Source organism: Notothenia rossii (assembly GCF_949606895.1).
Source record: "Notothenia rossii genome assembly, chromosome: 3".
In the NCBI taxonomy this organism is placed as follows: Eukaryota; Metazoa; Chordata; class Actinopteri; order Perciformes; family Nototheniidae; genus Notothenia; species Notothenia rossii.
The window spans coordinates 92,171,994-92,191,483 of record NC_136901.1 but is presented as its reverse complement, the minus strand read 5'-3'; the positions used below and the strand labels follow the sequence as shown (position 1 = coordinate 92,191,483).

General features: G+C 40.7%; 1 protein-coding gene across 1 annotated transcript in view; it reads right to left on the bottom strand.

The window, feature by feature from the left end:
• Nucleotides 1-19,490, bottom strand: part of LOC307030933 (uncharacterized protein) — a 354,919-nt gene that overhangs the window by 57,516 nt on the left and 277,913 nt on the right. The window contains exons 27-28 of the mRNA XM_079667564.1: nucleotides 18,461-18,631; nucleotides 16,672-16,842 (exon numbers count right to left, since the gene is read on the bottom strand). Coding sequence (XP_079523690.1) covers nucleotides 16,672-16,842; nucleotides 18,461-18,631 — 342 coding nt within the window. The remainder of the gene's footprint in view (nucleotides 1-16,671; nucleotides 16,843-18,460; nucleotides 18,632-19,490) is intronic.

The window sequence follows — 19,490 nt, the reverse complement described above, 5'->3', positions numbered from 1 at the left end:
TTAAGGTGATCTTTGGAGATGCATCGATCTGTTACACTGTTGCGACCTGGCTCAAAAGGCCACAGGTGTTTCCTTTTGTTTCCTCAATGTAGGTGAGCTTGTCCTAACCATTCAATAGTATAGGTGTTTCAGTGGCTTTTGTTTATTTACTTTTTAAAATAAAAAGACAAACAACACTGGTTTTAGTTTCAATTTATTTCAAGTGATGCTAAAATCAAAATTCATGTTTTAAAAAACACCACTCCATGTATATCCCAAACACACACAATATCTATAGTCACCCAGACTCTGTCAGATACAGTGAATCCCTTTGTTAAGTAGCCACTTGGTTAAGAAATAGGACCCAAAACACCACCCAAGCCTCGATATGCATCCGATTCAGGCCTGTGGGTTTTATAATGTGCCTCCTTCAATCCTGGTCCTTTGCATTAGAATAAAATACACCTAATGGACGGAACAAAATGCACTTTGAAATGTGTTTTAAGAAAAGAATGACAAGGTGTGAAAGCATCATACAAATGTGCCTTATAGAATTGCATACTCTTCAAAAATGGTTCCTAATGTTGCATCACGTGTCAGGAAAGCTATATATAGACAGTACAGCCCTACCAAATAAAAAAGTCAAGGAATGCACGGTGAAATGTGACGGTGAGTGACCGAGTACAGAAACAATGAGTGTGCATACAGTGGAGGAAGGGGTGTGGAAGACATCTCATTTCTGGTGGAGGGACAGTATTACACACCACAACATGTAATTCAGGTAAGGAGGCAGGTGTTTGTGGAGAGGTAGACAAAGAACACAAGCACCTGGTTCCTTCGAAGCAGCTCTTATCCTTCGCTCATTCATAGAAAAATGGCTTTCTGGTCGGTTCTCCCAAACGCTTTGCTGCCTGCTGCAGATTGGTTTTTGGTTGAAACCCTGAGAACACTTCTGTTATCTGAGAGCGCTGTGCTACTGTCATTGCTGTTGTTCCTCTGAACCTGAAATATGATCCACATTTCTTCTTCTCCACATCTGTCTGATTCGCGCCTCAAAAAGCCTGATAGTCGTCACGCTGAAACCTGGACGGAGCCTCAGCAGCGAGAGTGGAAAGAAAGTGCTTTCCTACAGTTCTTCCTGCACAGTTTCTATAGTATGTTGTTCCTGGGTTTTTCACTCAGCCTCCCTGCGTTTAGGCTCAGCAAGAGTTGGACTAAGCAGAGGAACTTCATGAGACTCTAAAAACCTCGATACTACAGTCAGGGCTGCACAATGAAGACTCAAGACATCTCAAGAGCTTTAAGACTTGAACAGTTCGTGAACAAAGTCGGCACAACGTTTGGACTCCATCAGTGGATGCAGTTTGCTCAGGAAGTCAAGTTACTTGGAACTTATAATCAATGTTAAGGTCACTCAATCTAGTAATATTAATAATGAGGATTAGGGTTACTCATTGATATTTAAATAGTTATCGATTGTATTGAGGTTAGAATCTGCAGTTCAAAATAACGTTCCCGATCAAAATGCATCATCAATTAGGTGTCAAAGGAACTGTATTTACTTCCTGATTAAGTTTGTTTTTTACATTAAATATATAAAAACATATAAAATATTGAAACTGACTCTTAAAACTCATCTATTAACTGCCCCAAAGAGATCCAATGGAAGTCATGTCTTTAGGTATCTTTGCACATTTTGGACACTGATTCTTTATCTAAATCTTAAGGTGGAAACCATGAATGCTTTAAAGTAATTTTATTTAGTCGTGTTTGTCCTAACCCTAGTCAAGATGTACTGCCTTAGTGGTTGAAAGAAAGCGTCCTTTAAGTAAATGTATCCAATATAGAGCGGTGCAGTGATGAAGTATTTTTGTAGGCCGACCCGAAGTAAGCTGCTGGTTCCCTCCACAAAAAATTGTAGAAAGCCCCTCGCCGATACTAGGTAATGTTTGCTCATCATTATTATGGCTAAACCTTTTATACATGCAGCTTTATTGAGCTGTGAAAAGGTTTATTGGTTTAACACTTTAGCTAGTTTGATTACAGATCCCATGCAAGCTCAATTAAAGAGCCATTGTTACATTTGAATGGATTTGAGGCTACTTAAGGTATAAGGATATGAAAATCAACACAAATATGGAATTGCTTTTTTCAGAAAGGTTTTTGTCAAACAAGAATCCCAAACATTTGAGATGTATTCTTTATCTTTGTGCATGTTTCCGTACGTTTTCTTAAGACATGCAATCTCTATAGTGAACCTTTTGGCTGTGAGGATGACACCAGGGCTGGTTCTGACCAATTTGCTGCCCTATATGCAAGATGTTAGCTGGCAATGAAAAACCTCTCCAAAAGACCAATACACGGTGGACAGTTTGTATAGAAAGGCTTCATATGCATTTAGTATTGTAAGAACATGTTTTAATTGGGGGGTGGACGTCACATCCTCTAGGGGGGTCCTGGGGTATGCCCCCCCCCCCGGGAATTTTTTTTTTACATTTTAAAGTAAAATACTTCAACCTGGTGCACTTTGAGCGCCCAATTACAGAGACCTGATCTAGGGGGTACAACTTTAAACACCCATATGAAAAAGATCGGTTTGCATTTTATTAATCAAATAAGTATGTGAACATCCAATAACCTAAAATAGCCAATAACAAATAAATGTAACTTATTTTATTTGTGTTGTTCATTTAGCCTATATCTTATGTTACCAGTTAAAGGTGGGGTATGTAATTTATTTCAGATACACTTTTTGTTATATTCCATGGGATGCTCTTAACATCCTGATAGCAATGAATATATGAAGTGCTTTGACAAGAAATACATAAGAAAAATTAATTTGTGGAAACCGTAGCCCGGCTAAAGTAACTGGATGGCCTACCTGCCTGTCAGCCTTCTGTCTGTGCACAAACTTATCCAATGCCCTCATTGGTCATGTGAGCGTTCGTGTGTGTTGGAGGAGGGGCTCTGTAAGGAAGTCTGAAGGAAGGGGCAGATTTGGCAGATGATAAAACACATCATACATTATTCTGGAATGGGACAATTTGCATAATAAATACTTTTACTTTCGGTACTTTAAGCATATTTTTTGATGCCAATACTTTTGTACTTTTTATTGAATGACATTCTGAATGACTTTTTCTTGTAAAAGAGTATTTCTACACTCTGGTAATTTTATTTGAGTACACGATCTGAGTACTTCTCCCACCTCTGAGAGTGATATACCCAGGGAATGCATACAGTTAATGAGATGTGCTCCAAAAGGAATCACATCAAAAATATTCTTCAAAACTTTGTCTTCAGTTTGATTTTATATTTCAGCCAATGAAAATGGATAATAAATGGCGAAAAGTGATGAAGGAGGAAAGATCATCTCCTTTTGGTAAAGAAGAGTTCAGGTCTGACCTGGGACACGTTGGAGAGCCACAGGTCTTGCCACACTGGACTCGGCAGAACTGCTGGCTGGAACATCCCCACGGGTCGAATCCACAAACAGACTCAAGACTGTGACTTCAGTCAGCGACCGTGTGCTCTTCCCATGTGCAAATACGTAACCAAAGACACGTAAAGCTGCCAAGATTATGTTTGTGATCAACAATATAAAGACTTTTTTTATTGAATGCGCAGTATTGAACTGCTCTTCCTTCCGGGAAAAGATTGTCCCACTCTTGACCTAACAATCAACATCGGCACCTCTGTTGTTTCCCCGACTCAGACTGCAAGGAATCTGGGTGTGGTCCTAGATAACAAACTGTCCTTCACTGCAAACATCGCTGCTACAACCCGCTGCTGCAGATACACGCTTTACAACATCAGGAGGATACGTCCCCAGCTGACCCAGACATCAGCGCAGATTCTGGTCCAGGCTCTCGTCATCTCACGCCTAGACTACTGCAACTCCCTCCTGGCTGGTCTACCTGCATGTGCCATCCGACCTCTGCAGCTCATCCAGAATGCAGCTGCTCGTCTGGTCTTCAACCTTCCCAAATTCTCCCACACCACACCGCTCCTCCGCTCCCTTCACTGGCTTCCAGTAACTGCTAGAATCCACTTCAAGACACTGGTACTTGCGTACCATGCTGCGAATGGATCTGGCCCTTCCTACATCCAGGACATGGTTAAACCGTACACCCCAGCACGTGCACTCCGCTCTGCATCAGCCAAACAGCTCGCTGCACCCGCACTGCGAGGGGGACCCAAGTTCCCGTCAGCAAAAACACGTGGGTTTGATATCCTGGCTCCAAAATGGTGGAATGAGCTCCCCATTGAAATCAGGACAGCAGAAAGCTTACACATCTTCTTCAGACTGAAAACTCATCTCTTTCGACTCCACTTCGAGCGATAGAATTACTAACAAAGCACTTATATACTAATAAAGGGCTGGCTTTCTAAATGCCAGTTGAGTAGCACTTGAAATGTTTGGCTCTATGAAACCTGATGTACTTATATGATTCTGTTTTCTTAAAGGTTGTATCTTCCTGGTCGAATGCACTTATTGTAAGTCGCTTTGGATAAAAGCGTCAGCTAAATGCAATGTAATGTAATGTAAAAATGTAATATTTACAAAGTTGTAGGAACTAAACATCACTTTTTTGTACGGTTTTTAGTGCGTTTAGACGACTCAGAGCGCTTGGTTAGATAAGCTTAAGACTATTAATACCATTTTTCACATAGACAACACTGTTTGGATCTCTGAGATGTAAGATCCAAAACACAGCAATTAGGGCTCATCACCATGGTGACCAAAGAAACAAAACAGAGATCATTTAGGTTTCCACAGTTCTGTGTTTTGCATACCCAATATCAACTTCGACCACCTCCCTATGACCTAGAACACATTGAAATGATCCTAGACACAAACATTTTTTCTCAGGGAACAAAATTAACACAATAACGTTTTCTCCAAAATCATGCACTAGAAATGCAGGTTTTAGGATCCATGATTTGTCTCCTTCCTTCCTCTGAGTGTAACACCTGCCCCCTTCGTCTCGTCCTCTCCTCAGCCAAGTTCTTCAGCAGCGGCTGTGCCCCCGGTTCAGACCCCAGCTCTCCGTTCTGTTCTCAGTGTGCCGGCAGTAGAAGAACGGTGGGAGATGAGTCAAAGTGCACTGCCAGTGCTGAAGAGCAGTACAACGGCTACGCAGGAGCTTTGAGGTAGGACAAAGGACAGTGGACATTCATCCACATTCAAACTGTTTCAGTTTCAATCCTGGTAGCCAAGGAATAGCACAAACTCCTCATAAAACCCCAAAACACACATATGTTTGTGTATGGCATAAAAACTAAAGATATCTTGTATTCATTAATGAACTTTTTTGCTGCTAATAAACCATTTTATTTTACTTTTCAAGAGAGCCAGGCTAGCTGTTTCCCTATGCTTTATTCTTGATGCTAAGCTAAGCTAACTTCCACCTGACTTTAGCCCTTTACTTAACATTCAGGGGTATCAATCTTCTGGTCTAATAAAGCAAATAAAGGTATTTCCATGGTATTTACTTTCTCTTCCAGAGCACCTCATCTTTGTGTTGTTATGTTGTGCATCTCATTATAGGTGTTTGGTTGAGGATGCAGGGGAGGTTGCTTTCATAAAACACACAATTGTTCCAGAAAACAGCAATGGTGAGAGACTGACACTTACCTGTCTTAATCTCAGCTATGAATGTGTTATTTATATAAACCTAAAACATCCTCCACCTCTTCTTGTCAAAGGCAATGGTCCAGCATGGGCTAGTGGAGTAAACGCTGATGACTACCAGCTGATCTGCCCTGGGTAGGCTGCCCCAGTGGAAATCTCAGAGTACGCCAAGTGTAACCTGGCTGCTGTGCCCGCCCACGCTGTGGTGACCACACAACAAACACCTAACCTTGAAAATGTTATTTTCTTTGTGTTTTAATTGAACAGAGAGGCTCTGCATGTATTATAATGTAATGTATGTAATATAAAACACATTTGAATGACACGTTTGAGTTATTCTGGGTTTAACCGCAGACTCACTGCTTCTGTTCAGACGTCTCCAGTGTTATGTGGCAGTATAAAAAAGGCTTGTTGATATAAAAGCCTTATTCATAAAGAATTTAAACCAGCTGTTTGTGTATATATCCATTTGTTGCATATGTAAATGTCTGCACACTATGTTTTAATTTAATTTTAAATACCAATTGTTTTATTTTATTCCTGAATTGATCTGCTAAAATTGCCACTTGACACTTTAAGGGGGGAAAGCATTATGATGATGATGAAGAGGATGATGAAGATGAGGTGCAGCTTCCCAAACTTTCATTTAGTGCTAACTAACGATTTCTAGTAAATAAAGTCATTATTTTCCACCAAATTAATTGTTTAAACCCATTTTAGAATCATCAGTCAAGCTTTAACCTACAGCGGTTTGATATTTTAATAAATTAATGACAACTTTATTTTCATTCCCTTTCATTGCTTTATTCTTATATATATATATATTTATAAAACTATAATACTGAGCGTATACCACGGGTAGAATTGTAAGTTACTTTTCACAACAAGTCAGTATCCCTCCGCGTCTGAGAAAAACAGTATACCGTTGGGCTGAAAAGCAAAAACTGGAACAAGAAAGCAGCGGAGAAGTAACGGGGCAGAAAGCCTCCTTTTTGACGCAGCGGTCTGGACATAGACATCAAACGGCAAAACATATTCAGTGTGCAGTTCCTTTGGCATTAGGGCAGGGATATCTAGATACTTTTGAAGGTTTAACATAATGAATTGTGCTACTTTTAAAGCAAGCAACGATGTTTTCAAATCTGTAATCAAAGAGGTCCGCAAAAACGCTATCGACCAATCAGATTGCTTGATTTGACTTGTCAGTTTTATAAATATATTTAAATTTCTTCCGTTACGAAACAAACTTACAAAGCATAAAATGGAAACATTTAAGATTAACTTCGACCTCCGGGGGGGTCTTACTATAGTATGGATGAGTGGATTGAGCAGTGCCTATCTCCAGAAAAAAAAGCACCTAAACTACGACATGCAGAGCTACGTGAAGAGCAGGTAGACCAACTGGAAAAGTAGCACCATTTAAAAGCTTTCTGATGCGGGTCTTGAAACAAAGCAGAGAAATTATGACCGTTAGTGGCCACAGGTGCGAAAGCTCTCTCCAGAGCTACTGGAAGCCCAATCTCGGGGACCGGAGAAAGTGGAGCAATATTCTCGCCACGCCAAGCAACAGCCTAGAACAACCTCAACCTATACAAGTGACCACGTAAGCCATGCTACTGATGATGGACAGTTTTTCAGTGGATGCACAATAAACAGCAACATACACATTAATGTAAATAAACAGCCAAATAATGGATCAACGCTCTCTGTCTAATATGTTTGCTTGCTGTTAGTGTTGTTGCATAGCAACCACCTTGCACTATGTTTTGTGCAGAAGGCAACGGAGGGACTATTTCATTTTGAACATCATTATTTACTAATAAAAACTATTTAAATTAGAGTGTGTATTTTTCTTTCATATTGCCACACTTGGTAACCGTTTTATAAAAGCAATAGCTCACTTCAGGCTGTGATATATGCTCATTATATCACAGCTAAGGGGCGTGGTTCGGCCGACGCGAAGCGGAGGGTCGACAACCCTCTTAGCATATACCACGGCCTGTCGTGAGCTATTGCTTAAATATATATAAATATATATGAATTAATACATTTGAAAGCATCCGCATGTGTGTCTTTTTTTTAGGTTGCTATAGAAACGATCTCTTCTGTTTTGAAAGGGACAGTTCAACCAAAACACCGATTTAGAAATCCTTTATTGAAAAAAATGAATTTGTAACGTTTATCCTCCACTCCCCATGAGGGTGAAACACAGTGATGTGCTCAAAATAACGGTCACAACAATTTTACAGAAAAAAAAAATCAGATTTCAGGTTGTTCTGAAAGTCTGAATTTTTCAAAGTCTGAATGAATTTATTTCTGAATAAGTCAGATTACCGTTTTTTTCTGAAAAACCCAGAATTGTTCAAAAAAAAGTCAGATAGATTTTTTACAAAGTCAGAATTTTCCCCAAAAAAATCCAAATTTAATTCTGAAAAAGTCAGATTTCAGATTTTTTCTGAAAAAGTCATTATTTTGAGAAAAAGTAATTTTGAGTAAAATATTTTTTTTTATTTTCTTCTGAAAAAGTTTGAATTTTTCTGAAAAAGTCTAAATTTTTCTGTAAAAGTCAGATTTTTTCTGAAAAAGTCAATATTTTGACCAAAATACATATTTCTGAATTTCTCTGAAAAAGTTGGAATTTTCAGGATTTTACTGGTGAAGTCAAAATGTTGAGAAATAAAATCAATTTCAGTTTTATTCCTATAAAAGTCAGATTTTTGAGAAATAATTTCCAACTGACACCTCAAGGGGGACGACTCGGACGAGCATTGTGATGATGTCTTTAAAGGGACAGTTCAACCAAACATTTGTATTTTTCCTCAGAGACTGAAGCAAGGTAAGACCCAGACTTTCCATTTCTATTCCATTTCTCCTCATATTTTTCATCGCCTACCTTCATCTCATCCGTCCTCTCCCTGCCTCTCTTATTCTAATCCTCTCCTCTTCCTCATCTCCTCTTCCTCATCTCCCTGCTGAAGTCGTCTTTCCCATTCCAGCTTCGTAGCAGGATTCCTCTCATCTCCCCTCTTCCTCCTCCTCCTCTTCGTCGCTGTATCTCTGCAGCACTGATCTGTGCAGCGTCACCTCAAAATGCTGCAGAGCTTGTGAAGACTTACTGGAATAGAGAGTGATCTTGCTCAGTACTGGAGACAATATATGGAGCAATATTCTACTTTTTCACGTGTCAAAACCAAAACACTTTTATAAAAGAAAAAGTCATCTGGGCTACATCACGCTGAAATATCTGTAGACTGAAGAAACACACTCCTCAATGTCAGTTCCGGTATTTTATTGACAAGGATGACGACACCCTGAAACAGATTAATACAGTAAGATAAGCTGACAAAGTATTACATCCATGCAATTACATCAACACAAATATATACCACGACACAGAGTATAGTAGTATAATAGTATAATATATAAATAGTATAATATATAGTATAATATAATAGTGGAAACAGTTTGACATGAAAGAGTGGACGAACGTCTCAACTCGAGGTGGAGTGAATAAACAATGTTTGAACTAAAATGTCCGCTCAGCACTACCGGGTCAGAGCACGGCATAACTGGGCAGCGACAGCAGTGACACTACCCTCTAGTGGCCGGCGATAAACTCTTCATAGACTTTGGTTCAAACTGTGGATGTGAAACCAGTCAGGAGATTCTCCAGAATTGTGATTGTCAAAATAAAAGTTTAGGAAGCTTTTTTCGTTAACTTTCCGAGGATAAAAGGAGACTTTAATGTCTTTAGCTTGGATCTATTAGATTAACAAACATGCAGCCTGTCTCCTTTGAACAATTAATACAATTAATCTTCTTTATTTAAAAAATTAAAGAATGCTAAAGCCTCTCTCATTCATATGTACTGGACGGAGATCTTTCAAACTTGATCCCAGGTGTTCAGCACTGAACTGGATCCAAATCCTCTGGCTGCCCTATAGAGTGGTGCAGGAACGAGTCCGCAAACCAGGAAGTGAGTCAGCATTTCACCACTTCCTGTTCCCTCGTCTCAGAGTCAACGGGATTTTTGAACTCGTTTTTGGAAAATATCTGGAAATAAGGTCTGTGGTTGAGACAAATGTAAGAGACGGATCACGTTTTGTTCTACGACATTAAATCCATCAGCAGTGACCCCACTGGTGATTTCTGAAGAGTTGGCGTGTTTGAAAAACGATGGTTGTTACCAAGTGGCTGAATAGGACTAATGAAGCTCAGCGTAAGTTCAACCAGGAAGACAGTCTTTACTCTTCATTTACTATTCCCATGTAACTACTCTCTCTCCTCTCAATAAGTGATCGGGGGCGTCACTCTCCAGCTTAACCAATCACTTCGCTCTATTCCCAAGAGCCTATCATAGCGCTCTGCTAAGCCTTTTAAGTCTGCAGCTCCCTCCTCTGACAGCTGTCATTTCAGGTGACTCTACGCAACCCTCCTCCCCCCCTTTTCACCTCCTGTCCCTCTGAATCCAGGGTCAAGCTAAGCCCCTCCTCTTCAGACCGACCCAACTATCCATTCACCACCACCAGGGTCTAGACCCCGGGGGGGTTTCATCGGATCGGTTCTACCCTCCCGAATGATACTTCCTGCACAACGGGGCCTAATCGCCAAAATCACCATTACATTCATTTGTGTATCTCTGCAATAAATATGTATTCTTACATCAAAGCCGTCTCTCCTGATTGAACAGAAGTCGTGGAGGACGTTGTACGTCATTACGCCGAACACGTAAACACTCCTCTGAGTTAGTTTGCCCTGTTCTGCTTGAAAGCAAGTAGCTGCCTCCTGCAAACTGTTCAAACAAACGCTTCAACTCGTACCATTTAGAATCTGTGTGTTTGAATATGGATCTGAAGTTGGCGTGACGTTGAAGTCGTGCTGCTGGACTCGGCTGTAGTTCCTTTACAGCATAACGTTAGCATTTTGCTTCTGGCCGTTAGATTTATGATTCGAACATTTTAAAAGTAGGGTAGACATGTGGAGATTATCCGACTAAACAAAACGTGCATTTATCAAACAGGTTTGTTTTCCACAGATCTTATTTTTTACAATATTCCTAAATCCTACGGAGAAATCCCGTTGCTTTTTGTCGAGGGAACCAGCAGCTTACTTCAGGGTCGGCCTACAAAAATACGTCATCACTGCACCGCTCTATTTGGGGTCATAGGAAAGGAGATGCATTTAACTGCAGAACGTCCATCTCTGTCCTTTGCTCTCTGCTAGCTGCTTGACGGATGTAATGTCCTGCATGAAACTGGAAAAGATCAGATATGAACTTCTATACTGAAACAGGACATTTCAGGAAGCCTGGGGACCTTTTTTAATGTACTCCACACTCTGTAAAATGATCTGTTATTGATAGAGCTTATGTGCAGCATATGTATGTGTGTATGTATGCAGTGTATGTAGCATGTATGTTTATGCATATGTATTACATGCATATATATTAGTTTAACAATATTTCTGCTAAATATTTGTGTGTATGAGGCTCACTAGCAGTGAATGTAGGGGATCACTTTAGTCGTTATTGTTTGTGCTTTCTTTTATTTTTCTCTTTGTACATATAACCAGTTCAAACAATTGTGTCATTTGCATACATTTTGCTTTCCATTTCTAAAAGGACAAACGCTTGTTATGCGTTCTAGAAACGCAATAAAAACATTTTTCATCTGAAAGTTACATCAAAGTCAACTTTATTGTCAATCTTTCAGTTTGTGTGTACAGACAGAGAGATCGTTTCCCACAATCCCAAATACAAAATCATGAAATCAAATATCCTTTAAGATGATGAAATACACAGGAAACAAACTCCAAGATTTATGGATAATTCAAGAGAAAAGCACTCGGATAGAAACATTTGAAATATTTGTAAAAGAACATTCTGAGTAATTCTTATAGTTTCATTTTTATATTCCACAAAGTATCTGCTTTGACTGTAGTCAGAGAAACGATGTTTACGTCGTCTTCTCTGTTTCTCGTAAGGTCTCCCTTTCTGCTGGTCGCTTGTTAGCAGACCCTTCACGCGATAGCAGAGTGTTCTACAAATATCACTCGTCACCGGCTTGAGCTTCAATATCAGGATCCATGTATTTATTATCCTCTCAAGAATGGAAGTAGTCATCACACACAGGGCTGCGTGGGACAAATAGTTCCCAGAGTAGAGTCCTTGATATGCTTATATACAAGAGAGGGAGTTAGAGTCAACAAGATGGAGGAATACCGGTTCAAAGCAGTATGCTGACATTAGTTCAGATTAGCTAAGGCCTGCGTCAGCAATAAACATGACAGTCATATGTCTATCTCTCTAGGGGCTGTGTTATCATGCCAATCTGAGGAACATAGCTATCATAACTTCAACACAGTGTCTCATGAGCGTCATCCATGTAGTCAGACATCCGGCTACGTACACAGCTACGTAGGGCCTCTGTTATCATGAGCTACTCTGATACAGAAGGAACATTCAGTGTTTTCCCAACACAGAGCGAACAGGTACAGGAGGCGTAGAGCGAGGGATCATTGTCCACTAGTTCATCGATCGCAGATGGCGTCGTGCTTGCGGACGGATACAAAAAATATATATATATATACGAAATATACTTTGGCGGCCGTTAATATACCTGTATACAAGTAGAGTCTATGTGTGGGAAACCTTGCAGTCTGAAAGCATCCTTTTTTAACTTTAAACATGATCTTTAATAATGGTGTAGTTTAGTTTAACTTCACGAGGTCGACCGGTTGGACTCTGGTTCTGGAGCAGCTTGCAGGCCTGGCTCCAGGAGTTCTTGGAGAGAAGGACCGCTTCCTGCCGCAGGACTCAGAGTTCCTGAACATGGAGAAACAGCTTCAGTTATTATGCTCCAAATATCTGGATCAGAGTCACAGAAAGAATGTGTCTGCAGCTCAGAGAGTCCTGCTGGGAACCCAGAGATGTGGAGGAGCCCAAAGTTTGATGATAGAAATGTAGAGTACGGGTCCCCAGCACATAGAAGCTGCCGGATGCTAACCTGCATATGTTGGGAGAGTTTTACAGATCAGAAGAGGAACTAAGTACATTTACTCAAGCACTGTACTTAAGTACAATTTTTTACTTGAGTATTGCCATTTTATGCTACTGTGTACTTTGACTCCACTACATGTCTTTAATCCCTTTAGTTACTTCACAGTAGGGGTGTAACGGTATCCGTATTCGTCCCGTACTGTCACGGTTCGGTACATGCAGTCACACAACCAATACGCCTTTTTTTTACGAGTGGGAAAAAGTCCTTCAGGGCAGTATCCACTACACTATTTATACTCCAGGGGGCGGTATTGCGCCTAAAAGCTGTTTGCCAGCCGCCCTTAAACAACAAATGAAGAACAAGAAGAAACACAACAACCAAACGAACACAATACAAGAAGAAGAAAAGTTAGAATGGTGACCCATTTCATCAACACTTCTCTAACTTCTGGTCACTTTCCAAACAGTCTCAAGGAGGCAAGAGTAAACCCTCTCCTTAAGAAACCCACTCTCAATCCGTCTGATGTTATTAACTACAGGCCCGTCTCTCTCCTCCCGTTCCTGTCTAAAACACTTGAACGCGCTGTCTTTAAACAACTCTCCTGTTATCTCCATCAGAACAACCTTCTGGATCCGCACCAGTCTGGTTTCAAGGCAGGTCACTCAACAGAAACTGCTCTCCTTGCTGTCTCTGATGAACTGCACACTGCTAAAGCAGCCTCCCTCTCCTCTGTCATCATCCTTCTGGACCTGTCTGCTGCATTCGACACAGTGAACCATCGGATCCTCCTTCGCACTCTCCAAGAACTTGGAGTTTCAGGCACTGCACTTTCCCTCCTCACCTCATACCTCAACGACCGCACCTACAGGGTTACTTGGAGAGGGTCCGAGTCCGACCCTTGTCAATTAACTACAGGGGTCCCTCAGGGCTCGGTTCTTGGTCCCCTCCTCTTCTCCCTGTACACAAACTCGCTCGGGTCTGTCATTAGCCCGCATGGTTTTTCATACCACTGCTACGCTGACGACACCCAACTAATTCTGTCCTTTCCCCGCTCAGAGACCCAGGTCGTTGCACGCATCTCTGCTTGCCTAGCAGACATCTCTCGGTGGATGTCTGCTCATCACCTCAAGCTCAACCTTGACAAGACTGAACTGCTCTTCCTTCCGGGAAAAGATTGTCCCACTCTTGACCTAACAATCAACATCGGCACCTCTGTTGTTTCCCCGACTCAGACTGCAAGGAATCTGGGTGTGGTCCTAGATAACAAATTGTCCTTCACTGCAAACATCGCTGCTACAACCCGCTGCTGCAGATACACGCTTTACAACATCAGGAGGATACGTCCCCAGCTGACCCAGACATCAGCGCAGATTCTGGTCCAGGCTCTCGTCATCTCACGCCTCGACTACTGCAACTCCCTCCTGGCTGGTCTACCTGCATGTGCCATCCGACCTCTGCAGCTCATCCAGAATGCAGCGGCTCGTCTGGTCTTCAACCTTCCCAAATTCTCCCACACCACACCGCTCCTCCGCTCCCTTCACTGGCTTCCAGTAACTGCTAGAATCCACTTCAAGACACTGGTACTTGCGTACCATGCTGTGAATGGATCTGGCCCTTCCTACATCCAGGACATGGTTAAACCGTACACCCCAGCACGTGCACTCCGCTCTGCATCAGCCAAACAGCTCGCTGCACCCGCACTGCGAGGGGGACCCAAGTTCCCGTCAGCAAAAACACGTGGGTTTGCTATCCTGGCTCCAAAATGGTGGAATGAGCTCCCCATTGAAATCAGGACAGCAGATAGCTTACACATCTTCCGACGCAAACTGAAAACTCATCTCTTTAGACTCCACTTCGAGCGATAGAATTACTAACAAAGCACTTATATACTAATAAAGGGCTGGCTTTCTAAATGCCAGTTGAGTAGCACTTGAAATGTTTGGCTCTATGAAACCTGATGTACTTATATGATTCTGTTTTCTTAAAGGTTGTATATTCCTGGTCGAATGCACTTATTGTAAGTCGCTTTGGATAAAAGCGTCAGCTAAATGCAATGTAATGTAATGTAATGATTTCAGATAACACACAGGAGCTAGAACCCACCTGCTTCTTTTAAATCAGCTGTGTGGGAACATTTCGGGTTCCCTGTGGACTACAATAACCAAGAAGTGTGCGAGTTGTGGATCGGACGAGGACGGTGTGTCGGCGTTGTTAGACAGCGGTGCGGTATGCTAATGGCAACACGCTAAACATGTTAAATCATATCAGAGGGCATCAGCCAGATTTGGCAATCACCGGAGCCCGGCAAAAGACAACAGCAGTTCAACAGCTTCTCCCCGCTGTTTTTAATAAACCAATAGACATGAAAGACCAAAATAAAGAACGGAAGCTTTCGGCATATGTTTTTCAACGACTTTGCGCTCTTGAAACACTTTCTTCTTATTTATGATGTAAGATTTTCAAGACATTCTTTTGAGTTTTACAGCTTGATACCTTTTTGTTTGACATCATTATAGATAATATGGCCATCTGAGTGTGTGTGGTACTGTTTGTGGTTTGTTTTGAACTGTTTAATAAAGTTAATTATTCAAAATAGTTCCTTATTTTTAAACTGAAACTTGCACTACTGTTCAAAAATAAATAACAACAAACCTGGAATTATGCATTTGGGACTTTTTTTTGCTTTTTCTTGTTGTACCGAACCCGTACCGAACCGTGACCCCCAAACCGAGGTACGAACCGAACCGTGACTTCTGTGAACCGTTACACCCCTACTTCACAGATGTGGATGAATGATGTGAAATCTAATCAAGTGTTAAATCAGACTTTAGTTCCACCTGGAGTAAATCCACCAGCTACCCTGCAGTATACAAAGTCATTCAAACTAGCTGCTCCTTTAGCAGCTTTGAGAACACTTTCATGATCAATCATTATAAAACATATCATATCTATTATTCTGAAATGGACCAATCTGCACAACGACTACTTTTACTGTTTCTACTTTCACTAGATTTTGATGAGAATACTTTTCTACTTTTACTTGAGGAACATTTTGAATTAAGGACTTTTTTTCCCAGAAAAACCAATAACTACATTTATTCCGTGGTGAAACCTCAATAAACAAACTTCACCTCTCACCTTTCTGTGTGTCTTCACTTCCTGTCACCTGAGAGGAAGAGGAGAGAGAGAGAGAATAATGATGATGATAAAACATGAAGAGAAACATCCAGAATGATGAAGAGAGAAAAACAAGAGTGTTGTTTTCCTCTGAGGTCATGCTCCATGAAAGAGTTTCATATCTGGATGAATGGAGGATATTCAGTACTCACAGGTCTTCTGGATCTTGGCTCTGATCGGCTCATTCTCTCCTCCTCTGATCCTGTAGGGATGAACACAACCCAACAGTTTTAGATCCAGTTTAAAATAAGTGTTTGTTCTTTGAGTCAGCTTCAGAGTCCTGACTGATCTCATGCTTTCCATCCCATCATATCTTCTCTGCAAACACTACGACTGACTGCTCTCAGCTGCATTACAGGAAGGAACCAGTCATTAGTCTAGAAACTAAAAACATCCCATCAAAACAGACTACCTTTTCCACTCTTCAGTCAAACCCCATTTGTCTGTGAGAGAGCTGATTACTAAATGTCAAGTCAAAGTCAGCTTTAGTGTCAATCTTCCAGTTTGTGTGCACAGACAGAGAGATCGAAATACCGTTTCCCACAATCCAGAATATAAAAACAAATGTATTTAAAAATACGTGTACAAATATTTATATATATATACACAGAATAAAAGACACATGTTTACATGTGCACACATTAAGACCTAAATAAAACAATACAACAATCAATATATACAAAACAAAATGACAGTGGCTATAAATAAATAATAATATATATAAATGTTTGCATTTCCAGCTGGCCTTCTATAGTTGATGGAAGAATGAAAGAGCCTGCAGTCAGTGGGTAACATCAGTGATCTGTTGAGATTCCCCAGAGAGAGAAACACCTCCCTGTGTTTAATACAATACTGCTGAACCAGCAGAGACCCCTTACTGACCTGAGGGTCTCCAGTCTGCAGTCTGGACTCTCCAGAAGATCTCTCAGCAGCTTCACTCCTGAATCCTGCAGAGCGTTGAAACTCAGGTCCAGATCTCTCAGGTGGATGTTGGACTTCAGAGCTGAGGCCAGAGCAGAACAGCTGATCTCTGACAAACTGCATCTCTCCAGACTGAATAAAGAAAACATGATGAGGATAAAAATCAGTTTATAATCCAGTCAGATGTTCAGGTCTGAAATGTGCAGCTCATCATTACTGCGTCCTAATCAATGATCTTTCCCTGAATAACAGTGACCGTCATTCTGTTATTGAGGATCATCTTTATATCAGCCTTCTGTTTATTATCTGTGAAAACACATCTAAATGATTGGGAACTAGGGCTGCACGATTAATCGAAATCGCGATATCAGCTTGTGCGATTACATAACCGCAACAGGCTGTGATTTAATTAAATAATCAAATGTGCGTGGTGTAGAGCCGATGAATGGGAGTCGGAGGCGGTGTGTTTAATATGGAACTCCACATTTTATTTTCCATTTAACTACAAACACAAGAACGTGCTAGCTGCATGCTACTGTGAAGCTGGAATGCTAACAACAGGAAACCGGAACACCAAGTGTAGCACATCCCTCCGAAAGATGGTCGTACACTTGACTGATGATTTCTCATTTATTGAAAACTCCAAAAATCAACGTAAGAGCTACACAACGACACAAAACAACAACTACGGTTAAGCTTCATCTATATTAGCATCACTTTAGCAAACCATTAAACAAGTGAACCGCAAAGTTATAAAACAGTATAAACGAATCAGGACACATGTTTATATTAGTTAACACTAACCTTGTGCCTCTTGCTAATACTTTAATGTAAACTCTTTCTTTTGATATCGCCGTATTTAAATGTAGATATCTCCGTTAATGTCTGTACTTTATCTCCGTTCATCTCCGTCAAGTGTTTTTCTTTGGGATTAGTAGCTTCCTGTTAATAGGCAAAGTCGCCTTCAAAATAAAAGCATGTCTAAATAAAACAGGAAGTTGAGTTAAATGACACTTAAGAAATGTATACAATAGCAATGAAAGTAACAAAAACAATGCAATATCCTTTTCAGGTTCATTTGTTTGGGCATCCAGATGTCTTATTTAATGAACATGTGCATGTGTTCTTATATTTACTGGATAGTAGTGCAGAAAGTATGCAGAGAAAACCTTTATTTTCAAAGAAGATATATTTTGGTATTTATTTTATTTTGTCAAATTCCAAGTTATTTTCAAACAGTAGCCTACTACTCAGATATTGTTGTTGTTGTTGTATTTGTTTATGATTCTTTGAGAAATACAGATCTCAAAATGATCATGTGTCTGTGCTCTTTCCTTTCCCTGACCAACTACATTTTACACTTTGTTCATTCAATCACAAATCACAATATTGTCCACAATAATCTCAATATGACTTTTTCACCAAATCGTGAAGCCCTATTGGGAACATAAACATTTCTATGTCACAAAGTCAACTTTATGTAAAACTAATATTAGTTCAGAGGACCTTCTTTATTCAGACCATTTACTAAAGAAAACATACATTTACTTTAACAACTAACAGTGGAAGAATAATAGTTTCTTTAGGAAACAATCAACTGTTATGACTGCAGACTACATTTAGAGAAATACAAATGTGAACAAAACAACATTTACAAACGTATGGATGTTATATATATGTAGAAGAATAAGTTGAATAACTAATGAAACATGTGAGATCTCCAGCAGTAACAGAGAGTCAGTGAACTGACCTGAGAGTCTCCAGTCTGCAGTCTGGACTCTCCAGAAGATCTCTCAGCAGCTTCACTCCTGAATCCTGCAGAGCGTTGTCACTCAGGTCCAGATCTCTCAGATGGATGTTGGACTTCAGAGCTGAGGCCAGAGCAGAACAGCTGATCTCTGACAACCTGCAGCTCCTCAGTCTGAATAAAGAAATCATGATGTAACTTTAGAAAACAAAGTTCCTGTTTGAAATAACTCCAGGTTTAATAATCTGTTCAGAGTTAAACAGGGTTTTAATGTCAGAGATGATTTAGAAACAATCCACTGATAATCTGGATCTTTCGCTTTGATCAGATGTTTAACAACTCCTTCATCTCCCTCACAGCTCATCAGTACTGACAGCATCTCCACTGACTCATGGAGCACAGTGAAGTGAAGTGAAGCACAGTAGAAGCTGCTGGGAGTCCCATCAGCTTCTACTGAAGCCAGTCCCCAACTCCGGGGACTTCCGTCCGGGGACTCCGGGTGGCAGTATACGCCGTGAAGTTGTTTGCGGCCTGCCAGTAAACCCAAAGCAGAAGAAGACGAAGTAACGTCAGCGGCTTCATTTGCCTAATCCTTCCCCAGGGACTTATTCCGGTGTGAACGCGATCTGAACTTAGTTCATCAGAACTAAAGAGTTCTGATGAACTAAGTTCTCATGAACCTTTGTGGGAAAAGTACTGCGGTGTGAAAGCGCCTATTCATACAAATATCTCGGGACAATTATTGACTCAAAATGGAGCTCTGATCCAAACTGTGAAGCTGTGTGCAAAAGGGGGCACCAGCGTTTGTACTGTCTGAGGAAATTGTCCAATTTTAACATTGACAAAACCAGGATGATTATGTTTTATCGTGCTTTTATCGAGTCAGTTCTGTCTTTTTCACTAATGTCATGGCAACCTGACTTTAAAGAGCAGAGACTCTCTGAGTCAGATCATCAAGTGGTCCAGCAGACTGATTGGTGAGCCACAGCTAAACCTGGAGACCCCTGTACCTCCGGCAGTTACAGCTGTTATC